The sequence below is a fragment of the Ostrea edulis genome, chromosome 9 (genome assembly GCF_947568905.1).
Source record: "Ostrea edulis chromosome 9, xbOstEdul1.1, whole genome shotgun sequence".
Taxonomy (NCBI): Eukaryota; Metazoa; Mollusca; class Bivalvia; order Ostreida; family Ostreidae; genus Ostrea; species Ostrea edulis.
Window position 1 is genome coordinate 3646034 of NC_079172.1, and position 25160 is coordinate 3671193.

Here is a 25160-nt window from a genome sequence, read left to right on the forward strand (position 1 = left end):
ATTTTTTGATAGTTTATAGGCCAAGTTCTAAGCTTTAGGAGTGTGTATTTGTCACATTCATAGTTTCATACTGGTAATAAATTCGTAAAGTATTATCTATCTTATTTTCAATTCTATTGAGTTTATTTCAAGACTATACAAACTACAATTTAAATACTTATATGTATACATACTGACTGAAATATATTTGATAAAAGATTTAATATTGTTAAATAACAGATAATTTAAATCATCACTCTTGATACAATGGTACATTGATACAATTGAATAAATTATATACCGGTACCCCACAATCAGTTTTCGCAAGGTGCGTGCTACTAAGTAAACACGGCGTCAGGTACATGTAATTAGGAGACTTCTGCTTTCTAGACACACCAATGGTTTTTATTCATCAAAATAGAGGAGAAATTCGCTCATGGGATGGGAAGATTATGTAAAAAGGTATAAGATGGTACAGGAGTCGGCAATTTTATCAATAAAGTAGAAATATATGAGAAATGGGCATAAATACTACCACTGAGCTTCGCGAACATCGCTAGTGACGCTCGCGAAGCTCAATGGTAGTATTTATGCCCATTTCTCATATATTTCTACTTTATCACTGTTTTTTTTTGATAAAATTGCCGACTCCTGTGAAGAGGGTTGGAGAAGTACAGTAGGTAGTTGTGCTACCCTAACGATAGCACCGTCACCACTTCAGATAAAGATTACTTCGTTTTTAATAAGCGATTTACGGTTACCTGTTACTTATTTTCAATACTAGTTCAACTGTCTGTTGAAGACCTGTCAAAAGTGGCGCGCTTCGAAACCAGAAATGACTTATGTAAACGAAAAGCCAAACTTTCTTGTTGAAGAATCCGGATTTAATCCCATGATGCACTGAAATAAAGATGTCTGCCCCCATGAAGATTATGTAGCAAAACTGAAAGTTTTCACGTTATTTTCTATCTATCTCTTTTTAGTTTTGCGTTTTTTCTGATGAATGGAAATGGAATCTCTATTCAACATCAACAGGTGTGTAACAAACCATAGTAACGTTTATTTCAGAGAAAATTGAGGAAGTTGAAGCAACAGTCTGTTAAACAGGATCAAAAGTTTACTCAATACTGGGGGGGATATGTTATGTTGATTGTGCTACTATTAGAGCAAACTCAGCAAAGGTAATATGGCTGATCTGGGGGGGGGGGATTCACAAAGGATAGTTGTAATCCAAATTTGTACTATATGTTTTTCCCATAAACACTGTTTAAAACAGGTTGGGAACACTTCCCCTACAGCCAGATTTTCTCGTGAAAATGTGATTATCCCTCTTTAGCAAAGTAAATATATCCCGTACAACTGAGAAAAACAACCTAGGAGTACATCTCTTTGGGTTTAACGTGAAAAGAGGAAAACATGCTAAAATGTTGGATACTTCACAATCTGCAAATTTATAAATGAAAACAACAACACTCAGTGCCAGGGATTGACATTAACTGTTGTTTGATTGCCCGAGTCAAGTGAAAACCCAGTTTGGACAAGTGAAATTCAACATGCACTTGCCCGATGGGGCAAGTGATTATTTCAGTAGGAAATGTGATTATATTGATTGTGTCAAGATTGAAAAATGTTAGAAAATGAAGTCCAGCTCTGTATTTTTTTTTTTTATACAGAATCATTGATTGTTTTTTAGGCTCGTTTCTTGTAGAACGCAACTTGTCTTATCCTATCAGCAAGAACTTGTTCCTATCAACATATCTATGAGATGTACAATTTACTTAGTCATGTTTGTGAGAAAATGGGGGGTTCACAACCGTCTCTCAAAGTAACATTCAAAAAGAAGACAATTTTAAAAAGAAAAGCAATCCTAATATTTATTGGTTTCATTGATACTGACAGTGAAGGTGTTACGATACATCAAGGGCTCATGATACGCGGATCTGTCGTCAGGTATATATCGCGATACGCTACAAGTTAATTTTTATTGACTTAATACTTTAAAGATCTACTTATGACCTAACAAATGTTAACATTTAAAAATGGCGGAAAATGTGTTAAAATCAAATGTTGAGATTGTAAATTCATTAGCAGTATACAAATCTGCTGTGTGGAAATCATGGTAAACTGTTGTTGAGATGTTTATTCTATAGATTATAACACTGTGGATGTAAAAAATACAACAATATGTAAAGATTATCATTATTCAGTTATTGACAACTTAACGCGGTACATGTTGTATCGCATGACCGTATCGTGATATGTGTCGTATCATGAGGTGGCTGGCAATACTCAAGCCTAACTGACAGCAGTATGGTCTTTACCTTGTGTCAGAAATTCATCACTTTCACCAACACTTTGTATTTTTTTACCCATTATACAATTACAAAATTTATAGCATCTATGCACATTTTTAATGAGCATCTATGCACATTTTCATTGAGTTATTGACTAAAAACTAATTTGTTACACCTTTGAAATGTTTTATTTTTTAAATTTAATCATATACACTTATCAACACATTGACGCAAGTGTATGTCCCTTGTCAGCTTTTTTGCGGCGAAAAGATTTAGTTCCTTACCTTGACCTTTATAAAATTCTTTTCTACAACTTTAACATTTTTTCCCCATCAATTGCACTCAACTACAATAATGCCTCATGGTTAGGCAACACAGTAACTTGTATGAAACCACTAATTATTGGCTATGTATAATTCACATTTGGTAGGGTAAAGCACCTTTGAGCGTACATAGTGTATGAAAAGGGTGCTATATAAATATGGTATTATTATTATTATTATTATTAAAGAAGGAAAACTGGGCTATTCACCGATTGTGGTTGACCCTGTAAAAGGAAATAATTAAAATTACTGGTTGAAAGGTGTATTAGAGTAAACATTTCAGACAACAAAGTGTTTTATTCGAACAAGTGAAAGTTTGAGTTTCCTTGCCTGAATAGCAAATGAGATAAGAAGTCAATGTCTATCCCTGCTCATGATATGCTTTGGATTTCAGCCTCCTTCCCTCTTACACAGCAATGTTGATATGAAATTTCTTGACTGTGTTGTCAAATTTATAGAGACAACCTGCGTCTTGTTGAGTGCGTGTCACACTTATTTAGCATTGCACAGAATTTGCCATTATTTTCAATCAAAACACCTGTTTATGGTAAAATGTTTTATTTCTCGCTAAAGAAGGATAACCACATTTCAGTGAGAAGATCTCACTATAGGGGAAGTGTTCTCAACCTGATAAAGGTGATTATCAAAGTTGAAAATGGTAGTTTTCTTCAACTGAAGGGTGTGAAAACCCTGTAACCCACTATGAGGTGTCCACATCAGTGTTGTAAAAACTGTTTACAATTTGAAGTGATGACCTAGATTTAAGCCCACAGAATTGTGACAGAAATGCAAGTTGGAGAACCCAAAAATATGCGAACTAATACAAATATTAGGAACTATCAGTTTCTTATCGGCCCAGATTTAAATATTACGAACTATCAGTTTCTTATCGGCCCAGATTTAAATATTACGAACTATCAGTTTCTTATCGGCCCAGATTTAAATATTACAAACTATCAGTTTCTTATCGGCCCAGATTTAGTTGGAATTTAAATGTAAGCTTTTTTCAACCAAATACAGATTTGGACCATATGCAGATCATTTTTGAAGCCATATATGAAACAAAAATTTTAGTCACATGCAGGGCTTGAAGCTAACTTTTTATGTCACCAGTCCAGTCGGACTGATGGGGTATAATTTCAACCAGTCCGCAGAAAATTTTACCAGTCCAACAGAGTTTTCCAGAAATAATTAAACATATTTCGTTAATGTTATTAAAATGAAATTAAACTCAATATGCCTCAGACAATATTGTAACACTTAAATGTGGGATTTATATTTACGAATCAGATTCGTCTGATATCTACAGATCGAAGCATGTCAAATGTGTGTATAAAATTTCATAAGTATATTTTCCAAAATCATGCTTTAGAAAATTAACCAGTCTCATCGGACTGACTAAAACAAATGTCAGTCAGTCCGCCATACTTTTAACCAGTCACAGACTGACGGGCATATGTTAATTTCGAGCCCTGACATGTAATATTTATATTGTACACAACACAATTTTTGTATAGTGATGCACCAATAGTCCAAATCCACTTTAATGAGGACATGTCTGTCTTTTGTTCAAACCATAGCAAGTGGACCATGTACTTTAATTGTCTTAATAGGTTTAATGCAGCCGTTGGGTACACGCCTGGTTTAAATTAATTCTATTTTTACAAATTGATTTCTTTGTAACAGTGAATTTACTTTGTACACTATTGTAAATTATTTTTCATATTATTGAGTTGAAATTATTATATTATTATTTATAATCTCAAGGAGTAAAATCATCATCTGTATATCTAATTCTTCGTGCTGCACTACTCCGATTCCACTACTCTGATTCCACTACTCTGCTTCCACTACTCGGATTCCTTATAACGTTTTCATCAATAGAATTAAAGTGCACAATGCTTTTAAGATGGACTTACAAATTCATAAAACGGTCTCATGAATTTATATTGGATTGATTGATTGAATATTGTTTAACATCCCTCTCGAGAATATATCACTCATATGGAGACGTCACCACTGCCGGTGAAGGGCTGCAAAATTTCGGCCTATGCTTGGCGCTTATGGCCTTTGAGCAGGGAGGAATCTTTATCGTGCCACACCTGCTGTGACATGGGACCTCGGTTTTTGCGGTCTCATCCCCATATAGTCGCCTTCTATGACAAGCAAGGGGTACTGAGGACCTATTCTAACACAGATCCCCACAGGATATTTATATTGAAAGTTGTAAGATTACTGCATATCATTACTACAACCTTGATTCTCTATGGAGTTCTGAAACTGAGATACAATGCTCATTGCTAGCACATGTAAATATATGTGGAAAATTTTACCTTCTTGCTTTTTCATGAATGATCAGCTGACATTATTGGCATTTACATAATGTTTTGCTGATGTTACGTGTGACATCACTGACAGTTAAGTTCGAAGTTATATTTGAGTTACCTCCCCTCATAAGGTCATCAGCAATCAAATGGAGTAAACCCAACTTTTCCTTTCTTTACACTACCAACTAACTGATCCTACTGTAAGAATTCATTGAGTAGAGAAGCTTTCTTACTTTGTGACTTACTTGAATGTAACATACCAGTATTTAGGTTTAGTTTTATACTGTTTAACGTCCCGCTCGCAGGACTTGAAATTAACATATGCCCGTCAGTCTGTGACTGGTTAATATTCTGGTGGACTGACTGACATTTGTTTTAGTCAGTCTGAAGAGACTGGTTAGTTTTCTAAAGCATCATTTTGGAAAGTATACTTATGAAATTTTATACACACGTTTGGTATGCCTCCTTAGATATCAAACAAATCTGATTCGTAAATATAGATTCCCCATAAGTGTTACAATATTTTCTGAGGCATATTGAGTTAAATTTCATTTTAATAACATTAACAAAATATGTTTAATTATTTCTGAAAAATTCTGTTGGACTGGTAAATTTTTCTGCAGACTGGTTGAATTTATACTCTATTAGTCCGGCTGGACTGGTGACTTAAAAAGTTAGCTTCAAGCCCTGGCTCGAGAATTTTTCACTCATATGGAGACGTCACCATTGCCAATGAAGGACTTCAAAATTTAGGCCTATGCTCGGCGTTTATGGCGTTTGAGCTGGGAGGGATCTTCATTGTGCCACACCTGTTGTGACACGGGACCTCGGTTTTTGTGGTCTCGTCTGAAGGACCGCCCTATTTAGTCGCCTCTTACAACTAGTAAGGGGTACTGAGGACCTATTCTAACCTGTATCCCCACAAGATTACCAGTATTTAAAAAAATATCAAGGATACTAACCTAATTTAAAACCTATAAAGGCCAACATGATAAAAAAAAAATGGGGTTTTCTCCCCAAGATGGCAATCATGGGACATAACGTTTGTTGACTAATGATATGCCATTATGAGGAGTTTGTTTTGCAAGGATTGTCACATTTCTATTTGCAGGATTCCTGACAGCAGGATCAAGCTGATGACGGCCCTGTACTTTCCGTTTGGTGTTGCACTGGTCATCATTAGACTTTTCATTACACTGCATGCTCTCCTGGTTACCTGTATATTGCCAAAATGTGCTGCTACGAGGTATCTATTGACATCCAAATCATAGACAATCAAAATGTGCTGCTACGAGGTATCTATTGACATGTAAATCATAGACAATCATGCATTACGCAAGGGCTGTCTATGGTCTTAGATCATGGCCATTTAGATAATGTTGTGGCCAGCCGCCACTATGAGGAAAAACTACAAAAAAATTTCAACAGGCCATATCTTTGTAACATGTACACATGCAATCATACTGGACCCAAAGATTTAAAAAAAAATTGTGTCTGATCCATAATCAAGGTAATTTATTAAAGATCAATGTCAAAGAAACAGAATTTGTAGCATGATTATATATTATATGCAGATGTTTTAAGAGTAAATCTGAGTAATTTCAATATGCCACAGACAGATTGAGTTCCGGGGGAGGGGGTTATCGTTCCCTTTTGACATGCCTCGTTTGCTCATAGTAATGAGTCCCTAGTATTAATCTCATAAATACTGATATGAGAAGAAATAAAAGACTCCCATATTGCAATACACTGATTTATTGCAAAATACATGTATATCACGTATATTACGCTGAGGATGATCAAATGTGATGCTACTTTTGATTTTTTTTGTAGTTTGATTCTGAAAACTATATTTGGAATAATCGGAATACAAGTGGTCATTCAAGAAGACAAAAGACGAGACAAAAGTGCCAAAGTGATTGTATCCAATCATGTTTCCAACCTTGATCATATGATCATTGATTTCATCATTGCTAACATAACGGTAAGTCAGAGATAATTTTTTAATATTATTCAATATACGGAAACTTTTCTTTTTTATCTATATTGTGAAAATTTAATACCTATATCATCTGGTAATCTGACAGTGTTTGTAATCTGAATACCAAGACTTTTTCAAGTTTTGTTAATTGGTTAAACAAAGTAAACTGTACGATCTCATCTCTGCTTTAAAGATTTTGCATCTGTGGAGTACTGTAAAAAAAAAAAAAAAAAAAAATTATTGTAAAGTGTATTGCTGCTTGAAAACTGTTGGATTCTAATTATTAGAGTGCATTGTGGGTATCATGATAGAGCACACATGTTCCTGAGAACTACAGTGATGATTCTTTACTCAGTTGACCCAGTTTTTCAGGGTACTGTGGGTCACAGGTCGTCGTCACTCCCTCAGAAGTTGAGCCATTTTGAGACATGAAGTCTGTGGTTCCTTTTTGAGTTGAGCTGTAGCAAGATCTGTGGTCTTACAGAGAAAAACTGGAGGTGTGATTACATCATTTATAGTTTTCAATCTGAGTTGTTCTCAGTTTTCTTGAACCCACAGAGGGCACAATTAAATGCCAAAAAAATTTTTTTTGTATATGTTGTATCACCATTTTAAGTGGAACTTTGTAAAGTATTTTAGATAGATAGAATTCCTTATATTGAAATGTTGGATAGAGTATCACTGCCCAAAATGTATATCACAATATATCAATATTTGTTACAGTGTATTTAACAATTTGTACATGAGAACCACACGTTTAATCTGCCATCTACATGTAAAACATTGACTTCTTCAATTATGAAATCATGAAATCATTTATTAACGTTGGCTAAATGTTATGTTATGACTCTTAAAAACCAAAGACCAAAACAACAGCTGTTTATACAGTGAAAGTTTTACAATCAATGTGAGAATTCTAATTCATTTCTTAGATAACACTCAAACAATAACAAAATAATAGTGTATACTAAATATCAGAAAAAAGCAGTTGAAGAATTTTTGAATCATTACATAAATCAATTCGATTGTGTATGTAATATTCTGGTATATTATTACACCCCTATAGTGAAATGTAGGATTTTGATGTCTATGAATATCTTATCATTAACCACACATGTACCTGAGAACTACTGTGATGATTCCTTACTCAGTTGACCCAGTTTTTCAGGGTACTGTGGGTCACAGGTCGTCATCACTCCCTCAGAAGTTGAGCCATTTTGAGACCTGACATCTCTGGTTCCTTTTTGAGTTGAGCTGTAGCAAGATCTGTGGTCTTACAGAGAAAAACTGGAGGTGTGATTACATCATTTATAGTTTTCAATCTGAGTTGTTCCCAGTCTTCTTGAACCCACAGAGGGCACAATTAAATGCCCAAAAAAATTTTTTTTGTATATGTTGTATCACCATTTTAAGTGGAACTTTTGTGAAGTATTTTAGATAGATAGAATTCCTTATATTGAAATGTTGGATAGAGTATCACTGCCCAAAATGTATATCACAATATATCAATATTTGTTACAGTGTATTTAACAATTTGTACATGAGAACCACACGTTTAATCTGCAATGCCATCTACATGTAAAACATTGACTTCTTCAATTATGAAATCATGAAATCATTTATTAACGTTGGCTAAATGTTATGTTATGACTCTTAAAAACCAAAGACCAAAACAACAGCTGTTTATACAGTGAAAGTTTTACAATCAATGTGAGAATTCTAATTCATTTCTTAGATAACACTCAAACAATAACAAAATAATAGTGTATACTAAATATCAGAAAAAAGCAGTTGAAGAATTTTTGAATCATTACATAAATCAATTCGATTGTGTATGTAATATTCTGGTATATTATTACACCCCTATAGTGAAATGTAGGATTTTGATGTCTATGAATATCTTATCATTAACCACACATGTACCTGAGAACTACTGTGATGATTCCTTACTCAGTTGACCCAGTTTTTCAGGGTACTGTGGGTCACAGGTCGTCGTCACTCCCTCAGAAGTTGAGCCATTTTGAGACATGAAGTCTGTGGTTCCTTTTTGAGTTGAGCTGTAGCAAGATCTGTGGTCTTACAGAGAAAAACTGGAGGTGTGATTACATCATTTATAGTTTTCAATCTGAGTTGTTCCTGGTCTGTAAGATCTACATGTACATGTATACTACCGACAATTGAATGCCCAAAAATATTGCTGTTTTATCACAATAACAGATACAAGCAGAGAGCAAAAGCATTTATTTCCTCCATATTCATCATTTTTATTAGTTCCCTACCAGTGAAACCACAGGGGACAGCTTTCTGTCAGTCTGTCCCACTGACTATACACTCTGTCAGTCTGTCCCACTGACTATACACTCTGTCAGTCAGTCTGTCCCACTGACTATACACTCTGTCAGTCAGTCTGTCCTGCTGACTACAGTGAAACTTCTCCAAACCGGCCCCTCAGAAAACTGGCTCTCCCTGAATATAGGCCAATTTTCAAAGTCCCAGTAGAAATCTTAACATTTCCTTACTAAGAAAGTCTTACAAAACCGGCCACCCCTGAAAACCGGACATCGGCCACTTTTTAAAGTACATTTGTTAACAAACATGTATAATTTATCCTTATAATACTGGCCACTTTTTGAAGAAGAGAAAAATTTGGCCAGAGTGTGATCAAGACCATCCAGGTGTGCAAATTGACTGACCAACTGGCCAGGTGGGAAATTATCCAAGTGACCCTTCCAAATTCTGTACAATATGTAAAAAAGAAAACAGTTAGGAACATATTATTAGTTACACAGTTAGTGACCTGATATGGAAAAATACATGGTGTGAAAAGAAAACCCGTATCGGATGAGGCGTATTATATACATGTATGCATGTACCACAATAGGGTTTTGATTGTAGATGACTTCTATTGATATTCAGGTCATCGGGTCATTATATTTTCATCACAAGGCTTTCAATTTGAGAGTAAAACCATATACATGTATGCTATACAAATATTTCTTGCTTTGATACAAACAGCAAATTCTATAGATAATGGGACAGGATGTCAAGAATGGTGGACCAAAGGCTTGTAAACAGTGGGCTTAACAGTTCACTAAAAAAGGATTAGTAGGATCACATACCTGAGGAATGTCTTTTATTTTTCCAGCCTGACATAATTGGTCTGTCGTCCTGTATGCAGTGGTTAACAGGTTTTAAAGACTTTGGTTCTTCTAAAGGAGCAGATATCTTGGAGGAGAATATCAAAAAGTTTGTTAGAGGTATTCTACACCAAAGAATCCAGAATAAGTTTTTTGTTATTTACGTGTCATAACTTTTAATTGTATTTTTAGGTCATGTGAGTTTACTCAGGTAACTTATTGCAATTGGTCAGCATCTGTCGTCTTGCATCGTCCATCGTGCATTAACAATTGAACATTTTTAACTTCTTGATAACTACCATTCCAATTCTTTTCATATTTTGTATTAGGCATCATTGCAACAAGGGAGACATAAATTGTAAATTTCAGGATTCCTACACCCCTGGGAGCTTAAGGACAGGGCAAAAGCTGTAAAAAAAAAAAAAAAAAAAAAAAAAAAAAAAATTAACAAATTTTCAAAAATCTTAGAGCTACAACTAAATATCTTTAAGAAAAACTAAATGCATTGTGATTTAGAGCAGGAAGGCCTTTACCAAAGTTTTACATTTCATGATCCCTGGAGTAGAGGTTCTGACTCCATGGCAGGGCCAAACTTGGTTTGTAGTATTTATGTGTAAAACATTTAAATAACATCGTGATACTAAGTTGAAAGTAAATGGATGTTTAGAAGGAGTAGGTAGCCCTTTACCAAAACTATAAATTTCATGATCCAGGGATAGGATTTTTGGTATCAGAATGGGGCCAAAATGGTCAGTGATCAAATGTGGTAACAATTGAACATTTTTAGCTTCTTGATAACTACCATTCCCTTCTTTTCAAATTTGGTAGGAAGCATCTTTGAAATAAGGGGAACATAAGTTATAAAATTCATGACTTTCATGCCCCTGTGGAATTTGGGGGTGGGGCAAAAATTGACCAATTCCCAATTTTCAAAAATCTTCTCCGAACTTCATATCTTCAAGAAAAACTAAATGCTGTCATGTAGAGCAGGAAGGCTTTGAGAATTTTATGATCCCTGGGTAGAGGTTCTGACTTCAGGGCAGGGCCAAACTTAATGTGTCGTGTTTATATGAAAAACATTTAAGTAACATCTTCAATTAATGCTGTTGAAAGTAAATGTGTATTTAGAATGAGCAGGTAGCCCCTTACCAAAATTGTGAATTTCATGATTCCAGGGTTAGGGGTTTTTAATACCAGGTTGGGGTCAAAATTATTATAGTGATTATTGTGTTTTAAAAGACTTTGATAGTCGGATACATGTACTATGTAAAAACTACCGGTAAGTGGATATTTAGTAAAAGCAGAAAGGAATGTAACAAAATTGTGAATTTCGCAATCCCATGGTTCTGACTGACTCTAGGGCGGGGCCAGAATAGTCATATAATGTTAATGTAATATATATTATATAAAGTGTATCCTCAGTTTAGGCACTTTCAGGAGCATTTGTGTTTATAAAACACATCTTGTTTTATACTCCTGTTGGATATTAGAATTTAGCTTAGATATGCAGAACAGCCAGGAAAATTAGTATAGATTTTATAGCCCTTGGAGCTAGTGATACTTTAAAGTAATGCGCAGGTGCCCGATATGGCCTGTGGACTCTCTTGTTTAATTACTCTGTAGATTATGCTTCAATGCTAATCCAATGCTAATTTATTTCAGAATCCAAATTCCCAGTGTTACTTCACCCTGAGAAGACCACAACCAATGGAACGGGACTTCTCAAGTTCATGTAGGTGTTCTCTTTTATTTATGTAAAATCAACATAGACATTCATTCCTTATATTTTGTAAAGTAAAAAAAGATAGATAATTATGCTACAAATAACTTTCCATACAAAGCAGGCTGCTTTGTGACATAAGGAATGAGCTATATGAAAATATTGAACTAGCAATTTAGTAAAATAAAATGTAAATCTATAGGAATACACACAAAAATTAATTGAAAATCTTCTCAAGAACCACATAAATAAAATCTGTCCATTTTTTCAGGGAAACTTTCTCATATAGCGTAGGTTCACATAAGTTCAAACCATGAAACCCGGGGCATTGGTGGGGCCACAACACAGGTTCAAAGTTTTACATAGGAATTGCTACATATGAAAACACTATAAAAATCTCAACAAATGCAATAGTACAATAAGTTTAATATGCAAGCATCACCATGTAATTTACATTCAGTTTTGTTCGCACCATGACCCCTGTGAATCGGGCCACACTAGGGATTCACAGGTTTTACCTAGAGATATATACACATTGTTGGAAAATCCTTTTTAAAATTACCTCTAAAAGAACCATAATGATAGAGTATGTGTCAAAGAGATATACAAGTCAACTTATGTAGTGTAGAATCAATTTTGTTCACACCAGGGACTCAAAGTTATAGAAAAACTCTTCTTTTTTTAACACAATGACACACAGGAAGGGTTGGACTACAATAACTATTGGGATTTAATGTTTGACAACAAAAGTATATTTGCTGAGGTGAGTGGTGTGGCTTATGGGCCATTTGTCTTAATTTTTTTTAATTTTTTTTTTTTTTTATTTTGTTTGGGTTTTTTTTGTTTTGTATATGCACCTAAGAGCTTTGAGTCATTCATCAAAGTCTGGAACAAATTTGCCTCAACTGCATTTCTTTTGTCCCATATGTGTTTTGTCAAAAACACATCTTATTCTTTCTTTTGATACTAGTGATGATTAGTCAAGCTCAATCTATTGACAGTGATAGTTACTGATTGTGACTTTTTCATCATTATTTTAGGTCTTTCCCCTTCAGCCTTGGAAAAGTCCAGCCAGTAAGTATTTTTAAAAAAGGGGGGAGTGTATTAATGAACAATGGATTATTATACCCCTCGCAACAAGTTGTGGGGGGGGGGTATACTGGAATCGGGTTGTCCGTCCGTCCGTCTGTAGACGCAATGGTTTCCGGGCTCTAAAGCATTATCCTTTCCACCTACCATCACCATATCATATATATGGACTACCCATGGGATGAAGATGTTCCCTATCGATTTTGGGGTCAAAAGGTCAAAGGTCACGCGCACTGGACATCGAAGTAGCAGTATGGTTTCCGGGCTCTAAAGCGTTATCCTTTCCACCTACAGTCACCATATCATACATATGGACTACCCATGGGATGAAGATGTTCCCTATCGATTTTGGGGTCAAAAGGTCAAAGGTCACGTGCACTGGACATCGAAGTAGCAATATGGTTTCCGGGCTCTAAAGCATTATCCTTTCCACCTACAGTCACCATATCGTACATATGGACTACCCATGGGATGAAGATGTTCCCTATCGATTTTGGGGTCAAAAGGTCAAAGGTCACGTGCACTGGACATCGAAGTAGCAATATGGTTTCCGGGCTCTAAAGCGTTATCCTTTCCACCTACAGTCACCATATCGTACATATGGACTACCCATGGGATGAAGATGTTCCCTATCGATTTTGGGGTCAAAAGGTCAAAGGTCAAGCGCACTGGACATCGAAGTAGCAATATGGTTTCCGGGCTCTAAAGCATTATCCTTTCCACCTACAGTCACCATATCATACATATGGACTACCCATGGGATGAAGATGTTCCCTATAGATTTTGGGGTCAAAAGGTCAAAGGTCACGTGCACTGGACATCGAAGTAGCAATATGGTTTCCGGGCTGTAAAGCGTTATCCTTTCCACCTACAGTCACCATATCATACATATGGACTACCCATGGGATGAAGATGTACCCTATCGATTTTGAGGTCAAAGGTCACGTGCACTGGACATCGAAGTAGCAATATGGTTCGGTTTTTCATGCCATTTGTTTTTTACACTCAGAAAAGAGGTAGTTTATACCTATTACCAACACCCTTTGGGAGATTGGGGTAAGCGGGGGGTATTCTTAGTAAGCATTGCTCACAGTACCTAATGTTAGTAATAAGTTTAATCCTGAGTTTGTTGAATAAATTTTAAATCATGGTGAATAATCAATTCCAAAACATCAGAAAATCGTGTTTAACATGCAGCAATGTCTTCCCTTACACCTTTCATCCAGATCAAACTCCGAAGCCATTGTGTCATTTCAGGCCTTTGATTATATAGATTGAAAGGCTTTCTTCAACTTCAACAGCCTCTTTTCTTAAAGACGTTTTGTACCATTTACCGTACTTAGAATTCACATCTATTAAAAATGCTTAAATTGAAAGGTTTTTTTTTTTCATTTGTATGCGGACTATTGTAGATATACGCTGCCCCACAACCTCACCATGTATTTTTGTACTGTTGTAATACATCCCTTTTTTTACGAGAGTACTTAATAACATGGAATGGCTGTTAGACGTCAAATCACAGGAACATGAATTCACAAGTGAACTGTTGATGAAGAGTTTTTAAATGTATTTCAGCAATACTAGAATTAAAGTAATTTTATTATATATTCTTGGGAGGGTTGAGATTGAAAACAGGAAGTTGAGGACATGTGTAACATTTCTCATTAATATATAATTTTTCGTGACATTTCACTTGCATTCTAGCAACATTTCTACAAAAAATCTTGGTATATGTCAGAAATGTCACATATGTCCTTAAACATTCTAAGTATAAGAAATATATTTAGCAAATTAGATAGGTTTGCAAAATTGCTAAGAACTTTATGTACAGTAAATATAATAAGATTTTATGGTCATGTGTCCAATGTAGCATGGGTCCTCCCTCCCCATCAATGTGATTTCTTGAGAAAATAACATTTTTACTTCCAGGTCCTTTACAGAAAAAAAACATGACAATTATAGTTTTTTATTTTGTTGATTATAGGTAGTCTTGCAGGTAACAAGATGGCCTATGACAATGGCTGTGGTAAGTCGTATCAAATTATTTTTCATTTGAACACTGTTTTTCCCATAACATGCTTACTATAAGCTAAAACTGGGGGTTATTATCTCCTAAACTTTTGAAATAGGCTAATCACTGAATATGAGAACAGTTAACCTAATATACATGTAGGCTAACCATTAAGTATTACTGAGAATCAAATGTAATGAAAATGATTAAAATGTAAATATAAGATACATCTTTCAGTTTTTAGCTCACCTGAGCTCAGTTGAGCTATTCTGATCACCTTTTTGTTCGGCGTCCATCGGTCTCCATCCATCCGTAAACTTTTAAAATTTTCGACTTCTCCAGAACCACTGGGCCAATTTCATTCAAACTTGGCACAAATCATCCTTGGATACAGAGGATTGTTCTAAGGAAGAGCCATGCTCCCTTGAAAGGGGATATAATCAAAGAAATGCAAAAATAGGGTAGAGTAATTTAAATATCTTCTCAAGAACAACTGGGCCATAGAAGTTGAGACTTACAGGAAAGCTTCCTGAAATAGAGGAGATTAAGGTTTGTTTAAATCAGGGTCCCTTAGGGTAGGGTGGGGTCACAATATGGAATCAAAGTTTTGGATATATAGTGAAAATATTCTGAAAATATAGCAAAAATATTCTGAAGAACAACAGGGCTATTATTAGTCCTGTTAATATGTAGGAATCCCCAGGTAATGCAGATTAAAGTTTTTTCTAATCATGGCCCACGGGGGTAGGATGGGGCCATAATAGGGGATCAAAGTATATCTTCTGATGAACAACAGGGGCAAGATTGGTCATATTAATGTGCAAGCATCCTCCAGTAGTGCAGATACAAGTTCAAATTGTAACCCTCAGGTGTAGGATGGGGCTACAATAGGGGATCAAAGTTTAACATAGGAATATATAGTGAACATCCTTGAAAATCCCCTCAAGAACAGGAGGGCTATGATTACTCATATTGATATGCAAGCATCTCCTGGTAGTGCAAATTCAAGTTTGTTCAATTCAGGGGCCCCTCAGGCAGGGTGGGGCCACAATAGGGGATCAAAGTTTTATATTGGAATATAAAGAACTTTAAGTAAAATGTATTCTTTTGAAGAGTAGCAGGGACACGCTAAATCATATCAAATTGCAAACATTCCTAAGTTGTGTGGATTCAAAGTTTTCTTTTTATGTCTCTGATACTAAAGTCAAGTGGCATATTGGTTTCATCATGTCTGTCTGAAACTATAACCTTGCTCATAACTTTTGAATGGTGCGTGGTAGGGCTCTCATATTTCATATGTGCATATTTTGTGACAAGACCTTTGTTTTTGGGTCCAAAGTTTTTACCTTGTGACATTGACCTTGGAGTTTGACCTACTTTTAAGAAAACCTAGACAATTTATTCTGAAGGTAGGGCTTTCATATTTTGTTTATAGATTCCTTATGGCAAGACTTTACATTTTGTACCATGACATTTGACTTTGTAACCTTGAAGTTTGACCCAAATTTCCAAATTTTAACTAAAATTTTAACCTTGCTCATAATTTTTCAATGGGTGGTGAAATATATTTCATGTTTGCATTCCTTGTAACAAAACCTTTCGTTTGGCACCAGTTTTTTACCTTGTAAATTTGACCACAGATTTTGACCTACTTATAAGAAAAGTTAACTTCGGTAATATCTCCAGAACTGTTTAAGGTAGGAACTTCATATTTTGTATATAGATTCCTTATGGCAAGATCTTATATTTTGATGACCTTTTGATGTAGTATCACGATTATGTTGTGACCTTAGGGGTTAGGCCAAGATAAAGAGCAAAAATTTCATGGGAAAAAAATATTTTTTTTAAAAACTACAACAGCTGAACAACAAAATGGGCAAGGTGACCTAGGTGAGCAATATGGACCTCTTGAGCCTCTTCACAACAGCATACTACATTTCATGGAGCGCTAATGTGTTCCATTCTAAATGTCAATGTGAAGAGTCCCAAGGTATATCAACTTGTATACGTTCAAAAACTGAAAGACATTTCCTAAAATCACTTTATATGTATACCATGTTCTGATGCTCATTTTACTTTAATGTTTCAATTTTTGAAGAGAATGTGTTTCTTTTGCAGACAACGCTCACAAGCAATATTTATCAAGATTTCCTGTGGAGTCTCTTCGTGCCATACACAATTTATAAAGTGAAGTAAGTAGAAAAAAATCCATACATCAAAGGATGATACAAATTCCAGCCTTTGTAACTAGTTGGAAGAGATTATTTGTTGCTTTGTAACTAGTTGGAAGAGATTATTTGTTGCATGTATTTTTGACTCTTGAACCGATTTTGAATTTGACTGAAGGCTTGTTGGAGACCAACATTTTAGCAATGTGCCTATCAGTTCTGTATATATAACTTACAGGTGTACCATTAGATTGTAACTAAGTTGAGTACTTACGGTAACATGGCTACAACCAGTTGGTGACTCTCTTTCTGTTCTGCTGGTATCTATTGTTTTTATGTGTTTCTGTTCTGTATTTAGATTACTACCAGAGGAGGAGTGTGGGGAGGAGGAGAGTGTAGAGAACTTCGCTGAGAGGGTGAGGGGGAATATGGCGGAGTGCCTGAATGTCCCACTGACCGAATACACATGGTCAGACAAGCAGGACCTGGTCAAGCGACTCGAGGAAGCTAGGAAAAAGGAACAACAGAGTGAGAAAATCATTCCTTTTACTATGTGTGTGTGCAAATTCTGTAAATCATTCATAGAGTGACTCGTTTGATTAATTAGCAAGACATTATTTTCAATTTGTTTGTTATTCTGTACAGATATAAACTAGGTTATTCATGGAAATCTTATTTCACAATGAGGTAATCTCTATGCAAAAATTAAGTTTATGTAACAGTATCCTTGTTGGTCCTGTAGACTTTTAAAACACAACTGTGGTTGATTTTTTGGTTGTTATATACATGAATATACACTAATTTAAGAAATGTTTTCACTTTTATACATTTTTGTTTTAAATCTTAACATATGGCATGAAGAATTTAAAATGATAGATATGTGTACACTGTATAGGTGAAATAAGATTCAAGAAATACATTGTATATCAAAATGTGAACAACTTTTCAAAATCATGAATACTTATTAAAAAACGGTTATAATCACAGGTAAATTGTAATGTTGTTTACAGAGAAGGCATATTCTTACTGTAAATTATGAAAACTGCATGGACGGGTACAGAGTTATACAACTTTAAAACATGACTAAAATGCATGTGACAAAACTTCCACTGGCTTATCATTTTCGTGTAGGAAGTGCAAGGCAAAGACCCACAGGAAACTCTGCCCTCCACAGAACAAGCTCTGACCCTGAGCTTCAGAGAATGATACAACAGGTACAGGATGTGTTACCAGACATACCAGCCGCCGTCATCCTGGAGGATCTAGGTATGACAATCAGAAGAGACACTTCAAACAAACTCGTATATGAAGATCTCAGTATGTAGTTTGTTAGTTAGGAGCTGTGAGGTACGGTGATCTCAGTACTTAGTTTGTCAGTTAGGAGCTGTGAGGTACAGTGAAAACCGTCTTGATCTGACATACTCCTGGGAGATGAATTTAGTGCAGGATTGAATGGGATATCAGATTGCACAGTGTAAAGATCACGGAAAAAAGAGAGTTTGAATAGATACTGTAGATTCCTTACTTTACGTGAGTACTTTAAAATATCGCAAAATGACTCCTAGACGTCAAATCGCGAGAACATGAATTCGCGAGTTGTCTGTGAGTTGTCTGCTGATCAAGAGTTTTTACATGTTATCTAGCAAAAAATAAAAGCAAGTAATTTTATTTTGCAAATGAGTATCTTTGCAAATGATGATACTCGCAAAGTTATGCGATAATAAATTCCTCGCATATATTTAAGAATATACAGTAACAGGGTGAAATTCTCAGTGAAACAGGGTCCACAGGCATTGGATTAGGCATGTTTATCTGTACATATGTATCGGCAAAATTATAAAAAGAGTTCAATATCAGTCATCCTATATTGGAGATCCAAATAGCACAGATTTTTTAGGAGACATTAGGTGCAGATTTTGAAATCTATTAACACCACAGGATGTATAGACAGTATTAGGATACAGTCAATTTTTAAAAAGCATTTTACATGCACTAGTCTTGTTTATGATTACACATCCACTAGAGTAGATACAGTTTGATTTTTTTTTTTCTCCAGAGAAAACTCGTGAAGTGGATCTAACTATTACTAACATACTGGAAGGAAAAGTCTCTACAGAGCCTCAGAAAAATTCACAAACAAGCGACAAACTGTCGCACATCAGAAAGAAAATAAATGTTGATATGGCAGTAAGTATAACATGACATCACACATCGGCATCAATCTGTTGAAGTTCAGCATCAACAGTGTATGTTTTGTACTTATCAATCTGTTGAAGTTCAGCATCAACAGTGTATGTTTTGTACTTATCAATCTGTTGAAGTTCAGCATCAACAGTGTATGTTTTGTACTTATCAATCTGTTGAAGTTTGAAAGACGACACTAATTACAGTCTACTCTGGATGTATTGAAATTCAAGAGATTTTTTAACAATATAGATAACATTGCTGGGAATTTATTTCAGTGTTCGAAATTAACCATAGACTGAGTCTTTATCAAATGACACTGGTCTATGCGAATTGTAATTGAGATAGACCAAATTGTCTATGCCAGTTTTCCAGATTTAAAGCATTAAAGTTATCCCAAAGGACCTTACATGGTCAGTCGACGTCTAATAAATGTTAAGAGGAAAGGAGGATATTGTTATGGAAATGGAAAGAATATATGCTTTCTAAGTACATTAGAAGTAAATGAAAATGTTGTTTGTTATATTTCTTTTCAATGTTGCAGTCTCTGCCAATTCAATGAGGTCTATGTCGTCTTGTTTTGTCATAAACTCGTGGTCTATACCAAGTTTAAAACCAATTTCAAACACTGTTATTTTTATTTCAATACAACAGATTGTTCAATATAAATGACTTCAGTATAAGAGGAGTAGATTGTATTTAGATTGAGTCGATAATAAAACATATTCTTGAGTGTTTTTATTAAATAGATATCTGGGGGATATAGTTCTTGGTCTTTTGGTATGTCTTTTTGTCGGCTAAAACTTTTAACCTTGGCCATGACTTTTGAATAGATAAAAGTTTTCGTATTTCACAGATGTATTTCTTGTGACAAGACTTTTGTTTTGATACCAAAATTTTTAACCTTGTGACTGTTATCCTAGATGTTGACCTTCTCATGAAAAACTGGAACCTTGGCCATAACTATTGAACACTTAGTGCCAGGGGTTTCATATCTCACATGTGTATTCCTTGAGACAAGACCTTTCAATTTTTTTACCCTATGACCTTGGGAGTTTAGCCATAAGGGGACATTACATGACCTTGGAGTTTAGCCATAAGGGGGCATTAGTGTTTCCCAAACACATCTTGTTAAAGGAAAGATAAAAAGATTAAACAAAACGTTAAATTCAAACATTCCAAATAATATTGTAATTGAAGTAACTAATGAAAACTTACTAAACTGGAAATTCTTCTGTACGAAATATATGAAAGAGTTAACAAAAAACCAAGCATTGGAAGTTGCCCTCTTTTTCAATTTGTAAGTTAAGATATCATGGGAATTATAATCATTTACATTGAAAATCACAATAATATTGACATTGAACAACACCAAAATTTGTGACTTCATTCATTTGTAAATATTTTAGATCAGGTTTTAATAAGAGGATGTGTTTACTTTTTGTGAATTTGTAAGGGGGTTACCATGTGTAATCACTCTCTCCATCTGCATTTCTTTTTAGGTATTCCTTCCACTTGTTCTGTCATTAAGCGGGGACATAAATTCCCTTGTTTTCTTTTAATTTTTAGAAACTTACATGTAAACGTTGATATGTAAAACAACGTTTATTCTTGGTGACTTTATTTTGCTATCTATCAGTAATTAACTGATTTGCGGCGATTTTTCGCATGCAAATAAAAAATAGTTTTCAGTATCTTGTGGAAGTAAATTATGTGATGTCCCTCTACAACTTCAATGAACTGAGAATATTGATGGCATCCTTAAATTCACAAAAGTGTCTGTAAGTTCATAAAAGAGTTCTTCATTTGAGCACTGAAATTGTTAATCAAATATTTCATTTTGGCAACAGTCAAGTTGACAACCATATATAGATATAGGTTCAGTTAACGAGTACATCCTTGGATATGACAAAAATAACTACCAAGGGTATTGCTCTAATTCCCACTTGATAATTGTATAGTGTTGTTTCTGAATTTCAGCCATCGCAACAGAAATATGGAGACACTACATTCCACCCCGTGGCCTCAAATCGTATGCTTTCTCTGGAAGAACGAAAGCAGATTATGTTGGAAACTGCCAGACAACGATATAAAGAAAAACACGGACTGTTGTAGCAAGAGGAGGTCAAATTAGACATTTTCACAAATTTATGAAATGTTCATTTTTCTCTAATCTTGCTTTTGTTTTTTTCGACAATTTGGAGGATGTTTTTATCAATGTTGACATCTAAAACTGGAATTCTATCGTCTCCTCTCTCCGTCCACCATTGGATTCCTTTAACAGATCTTCAGTGTCAACCACCTGCTAATGATCTATGTCAGGATTTTGCAAATCATAGTTATTACTGCAATTTTCAGAAAAGAGATGTATAATAACCTCGTACTGCATTAACAGTTATGTTAACTTTTAAAAAAGGTGAATTAGAAGATGCATGTTTAAGATTGGCTTATATTTCTCAAAAAATGGTGTGGGGAAAAGCATTTTTTCTGGTGTACTCATATTTTCTAGTCAGGTTTTCTGAATATCACTGAATGACATATGGTAATATAAACAAAGGCGGATGACAAATGTAACATGTAAAATAACTGAAGGTTTATCTTCTTTCCAAACCTCACCCATCGCCTATATTATTGGTGCATCTATTGTATTTCTTTCTATCAGAGAATAGAAAATGTAAGTTTTTATGTTTGTGTTAGTTGCAGCTATGTTTGTCTATGTTCTCATAAGGCCCATGGAAAATAGGTAATTGTGGACAGGGACTGTTTGAGAAAAATACATTCACACACACACAACCAACTTGTTCTTGGTTCCCCTCCTTTGAAATTACTTCCTACAGGCCTGATCATATGACTAGATTTAGTATTTAAACATGATGAAATATTTTATCCATTGTATAAGGTATATATGTTATGTATGATTGAATGAATGATTGAATTTCATTTGTTAAAATATTAAAATATTTGCAATATTGGTAATGGGTCAACATTGTTGTCTATTTTTCTGTGTTTAATGGTTCAGATATATACCCTAGAATTCAAACCCTCCACATACAGAACTACATTTACCATCAGCATAGACAAATCTTCAGCTCTTCCACAGACAGAACTACACTTACCATTAACATAGACCAATCTTCAGATCTTCCACAGACAGAACTACACTTACCATTAGCATTGACCAATCTTCAGATCTTCCACAGACAGAACTACACTGACCAATCTTCAGATCTTCCACAGACAGAACTACACTGACCAATCTTCAGATCTTCCACAGACAGAACTACACTTACCATTAGCATTGACCAATCTTCAGATCTTCCATCAGCATAGACCAATCTTCAGCTCTTCCACAGACAGAACTACACTTACCATCAGCATAATCTTCAGATCTTCCACAGACAGAACTACATTGGCCATGACAACTTTTCAGTTGCTACAAAAGGATATTGCTAAAATGCATGTGAAATGAGGAGAAAATTTGGCCAGGACAGGAATTCAGCCCCTGCATTTCAAGCAAGATTAATCTGAGCTGAACTGGATATTTTGTACTGATGCCTTCACCGTGAAGGTGTCGGTCCAAATATCCAGCCATGCCGAGATTTAATGAAAGTAGGATGTTCTAACCACTGAGCTATCCCGACCAATATCCACAGTCCAGTTCCCTAAATACTAGAGAGGATTTGTGGGGACTGCAGATTGGTCACTGATTATTGTATAAAGCGTAGACCTTGTAACGAGACTGTCAAGCTTATAATTTAATCATAAAGTTTCTTAGTTTAGAAATAGATAGCCATCAAAAATTCTAAGTCTTCATTTTGGGCAGTCATGTGATATAATCCTACGGAAGCTGGAGGGTCTTGTGCCGCACTACATGTAATTCATATTCCAGCGAAGATTTCGACCTCGCTGGAATACGATTTAAAATGGTTATTTATTATTTATGAAAAGGTGAAGATAAGGAACAGTGATCAATCTCATAAATCCTATAAGCAATACAAAACAGTTGGGCAAACACGAACCCCTAGATACATCAGAGGTGGAATGCGGTGTCTATAGAAGGAGTAAGCATCCCCTGTCGACCGGTCACACCCGCCATGAGCCCTATCTTTACAAGGTAAACGGAGCAACCCGCAGTCAAAATCTGTGTCAAGAACAGTCTAAAATAGGTATGAAACAAGTCGGGGAGTATTTAACCCATTGATAGGTTGTATTGGCAAACTAGATCATCATAACGACCACAGAATGTGCGAAATGCTGGGTTTAAACCCCTGCAACATCAACTTGTTTGTATATTTGCATTTGAAACCAATAAGCGTGTAACGATGCTATGCCAACCCCAGATTTACCACCGACAGAGCGGTGAAGAGAATTTTCATCCCATTGTCCTGACTTTCTTGGCAGTTGTCGAATTTACTTCAAAAACTTCTGTGGGCATGTCTGGCCTGCCTCCGGAACTTCAGTGCACATGTCTGGTTGCTAGTTAAAGTTCATGTATATCGAATTATGTCCGGAAGCAAGTTAGGTAACTAGGCCAGAACAATGGGAAAACTCGATGCCAGTGCCAGGGTATCATCCTTACACACCAATGCCTTTGCAAGCAGAAGAGCCTTACCAACAGATAGCATTTTTTGCAAAATTTGAATTATTCATGAAATATCAGTGGTAGCTGCAATAATGTATCCCTTTCCGATTTTTGTGGTCTAGAAAACGTCAGAAAAACCGGAGAGGGCTACATTATTGCAGCTAGGTCAGTGGTACAGCGTTCACTTGGTGACCAAACATAAGTAGTGATTGAGTCTTCGTCAAACGCTCGGCATTTAGAAGTGAGAATTATGGATCTTTCGGATATGATCTTGAAAGCGGAGGTCCTGCGTCGCGACAGGTGTTGGCATGTTAGAGAAACCTCGCTGCTACGGTCCTGTGAGGGTTATCAGGAGATGTCGTACCAAAGAGAATTCGTGCCCAAACATTTGGGTACGATTTCTCTAAGAGAAGTCGTACCCATCAATATCTGGGTACGAGTTTTCCTGGAGAAAAACGTCATTTCACCAAATAGAAATGTGGATACGAATTTTGTTTTAAAAATGTATGTACGAGTTCTCCTGGAGAGAAAAACTTTGTCATTTTATCAAATAGAAATCTGGGTACGGGTTCTCCTGGAGAGAAAAACTTTGTCATTTTATCAAATAGAAATTTGGGTACGAGTTCTCCTGGAGAAGATCTTTGTCATAGTATCATAAATTTGGGTTGTGGAATATCCGTATGATTATCATTGATTATTGTTAATTCGATCATTTATCATGTATTGTTTCAGATCTCCATTATTTCTGATGTCAATTAAAGATATGAGAAAACAGTATTATACTTATATTTATGATGGAGATATTGTACAGCCTTTGAAAATCATCTACGAAATAGTACATCAACATCCTTTAGTAAAGTGCCCAATACCAGATTGCAAATATGAGACGGATGATCTTGACGCCGTTCTCGCCGCATATAGTCGATGTCGTTCTCGTCGCCGCACTACTCGATACACATGCAACTGTACACTCTGCAGTTGCCGCGGGCATTGCAACAGTTAAAGTCGAGAAAGCCAAAAGACCAACTGTTTATTCAGCAGGATCTAGGGAAGATTGGACTTACTTTCTATCTAGATGGAAAGACTACGTACAAGTCACTAAAGTGAGTGGCAAAGAGCTCGTCATACAACTGCTCCAGTGTTGTGACGAAACTTTGCGACGACACCTTACAAGATCGACTGGAGGTTCCCTTGTTGACAAAACCGAGCAAGATGTCCATAAAGCCATGCGTACTCTGGCAGTCGGGGAAGAAAACGTAATGGTAGCACATGTTGTGCTCCACGGTATGACTCAGGGATGCAATGAGACTGTTCGATCGTTCGGCGCAAGACTATGGGGTCAAGCTAGCGTGTGCAAATTCACAA

General features: G+C 35.6%; 2 protein-coding genes across 3 annotated transcripts in view; one reads left to right on the forward strand and one right to left on the reverse strand.

The window, feature by feature from the left end:
• The window catches only part of LOC125659308 (Fanconi anemia group I protein-like), a 52827-nt gene extending 52030 nt beyond the window's left edge, over nt 1-797 (reverse strand). For both annotated transcript variants that reach the window (XM_056148252.1, XM_056148251.1), the window contains exon 1: nt 741-797. The gene's annotated coding sequence lies outside the window, so the exon portion shown is untranslated. The remainder of the gene's footprint in view (nt 1-740) is intronic.
• A 50-nt stretch (nt 798-847) lies between these two features.
• Nucleotides 848-22184, forward strand: LOC125658373 (lipid droplet-regulating VLDL assembly factor AUP1-like). The gene is made up of 12 exons (XM_048889613.2): nt 848-1014; nt 6035-6169; nt 6757-6907; nt 10050-10161; nt 11704-11773; nt 12802-12835; nt 14835-14876; nt 16980-17053; nt 17388-17557; nt 18161-18295; nt 19086-19216; nt 21194-22184. The coding sequence occupies exons 1-12, from the start codon at nt 983-985 to the stop codon at nt 21326-21328; spliced, it is 1221 nt and encodes a 406-aa protein (XP_048745570.1). The 5' UTR covers nt 848-982; the 3' UTR covers nt 21329-22184.
• The last annotated feature ends 2976 nt before the right edge of the window (nt 22185-25160 follow it).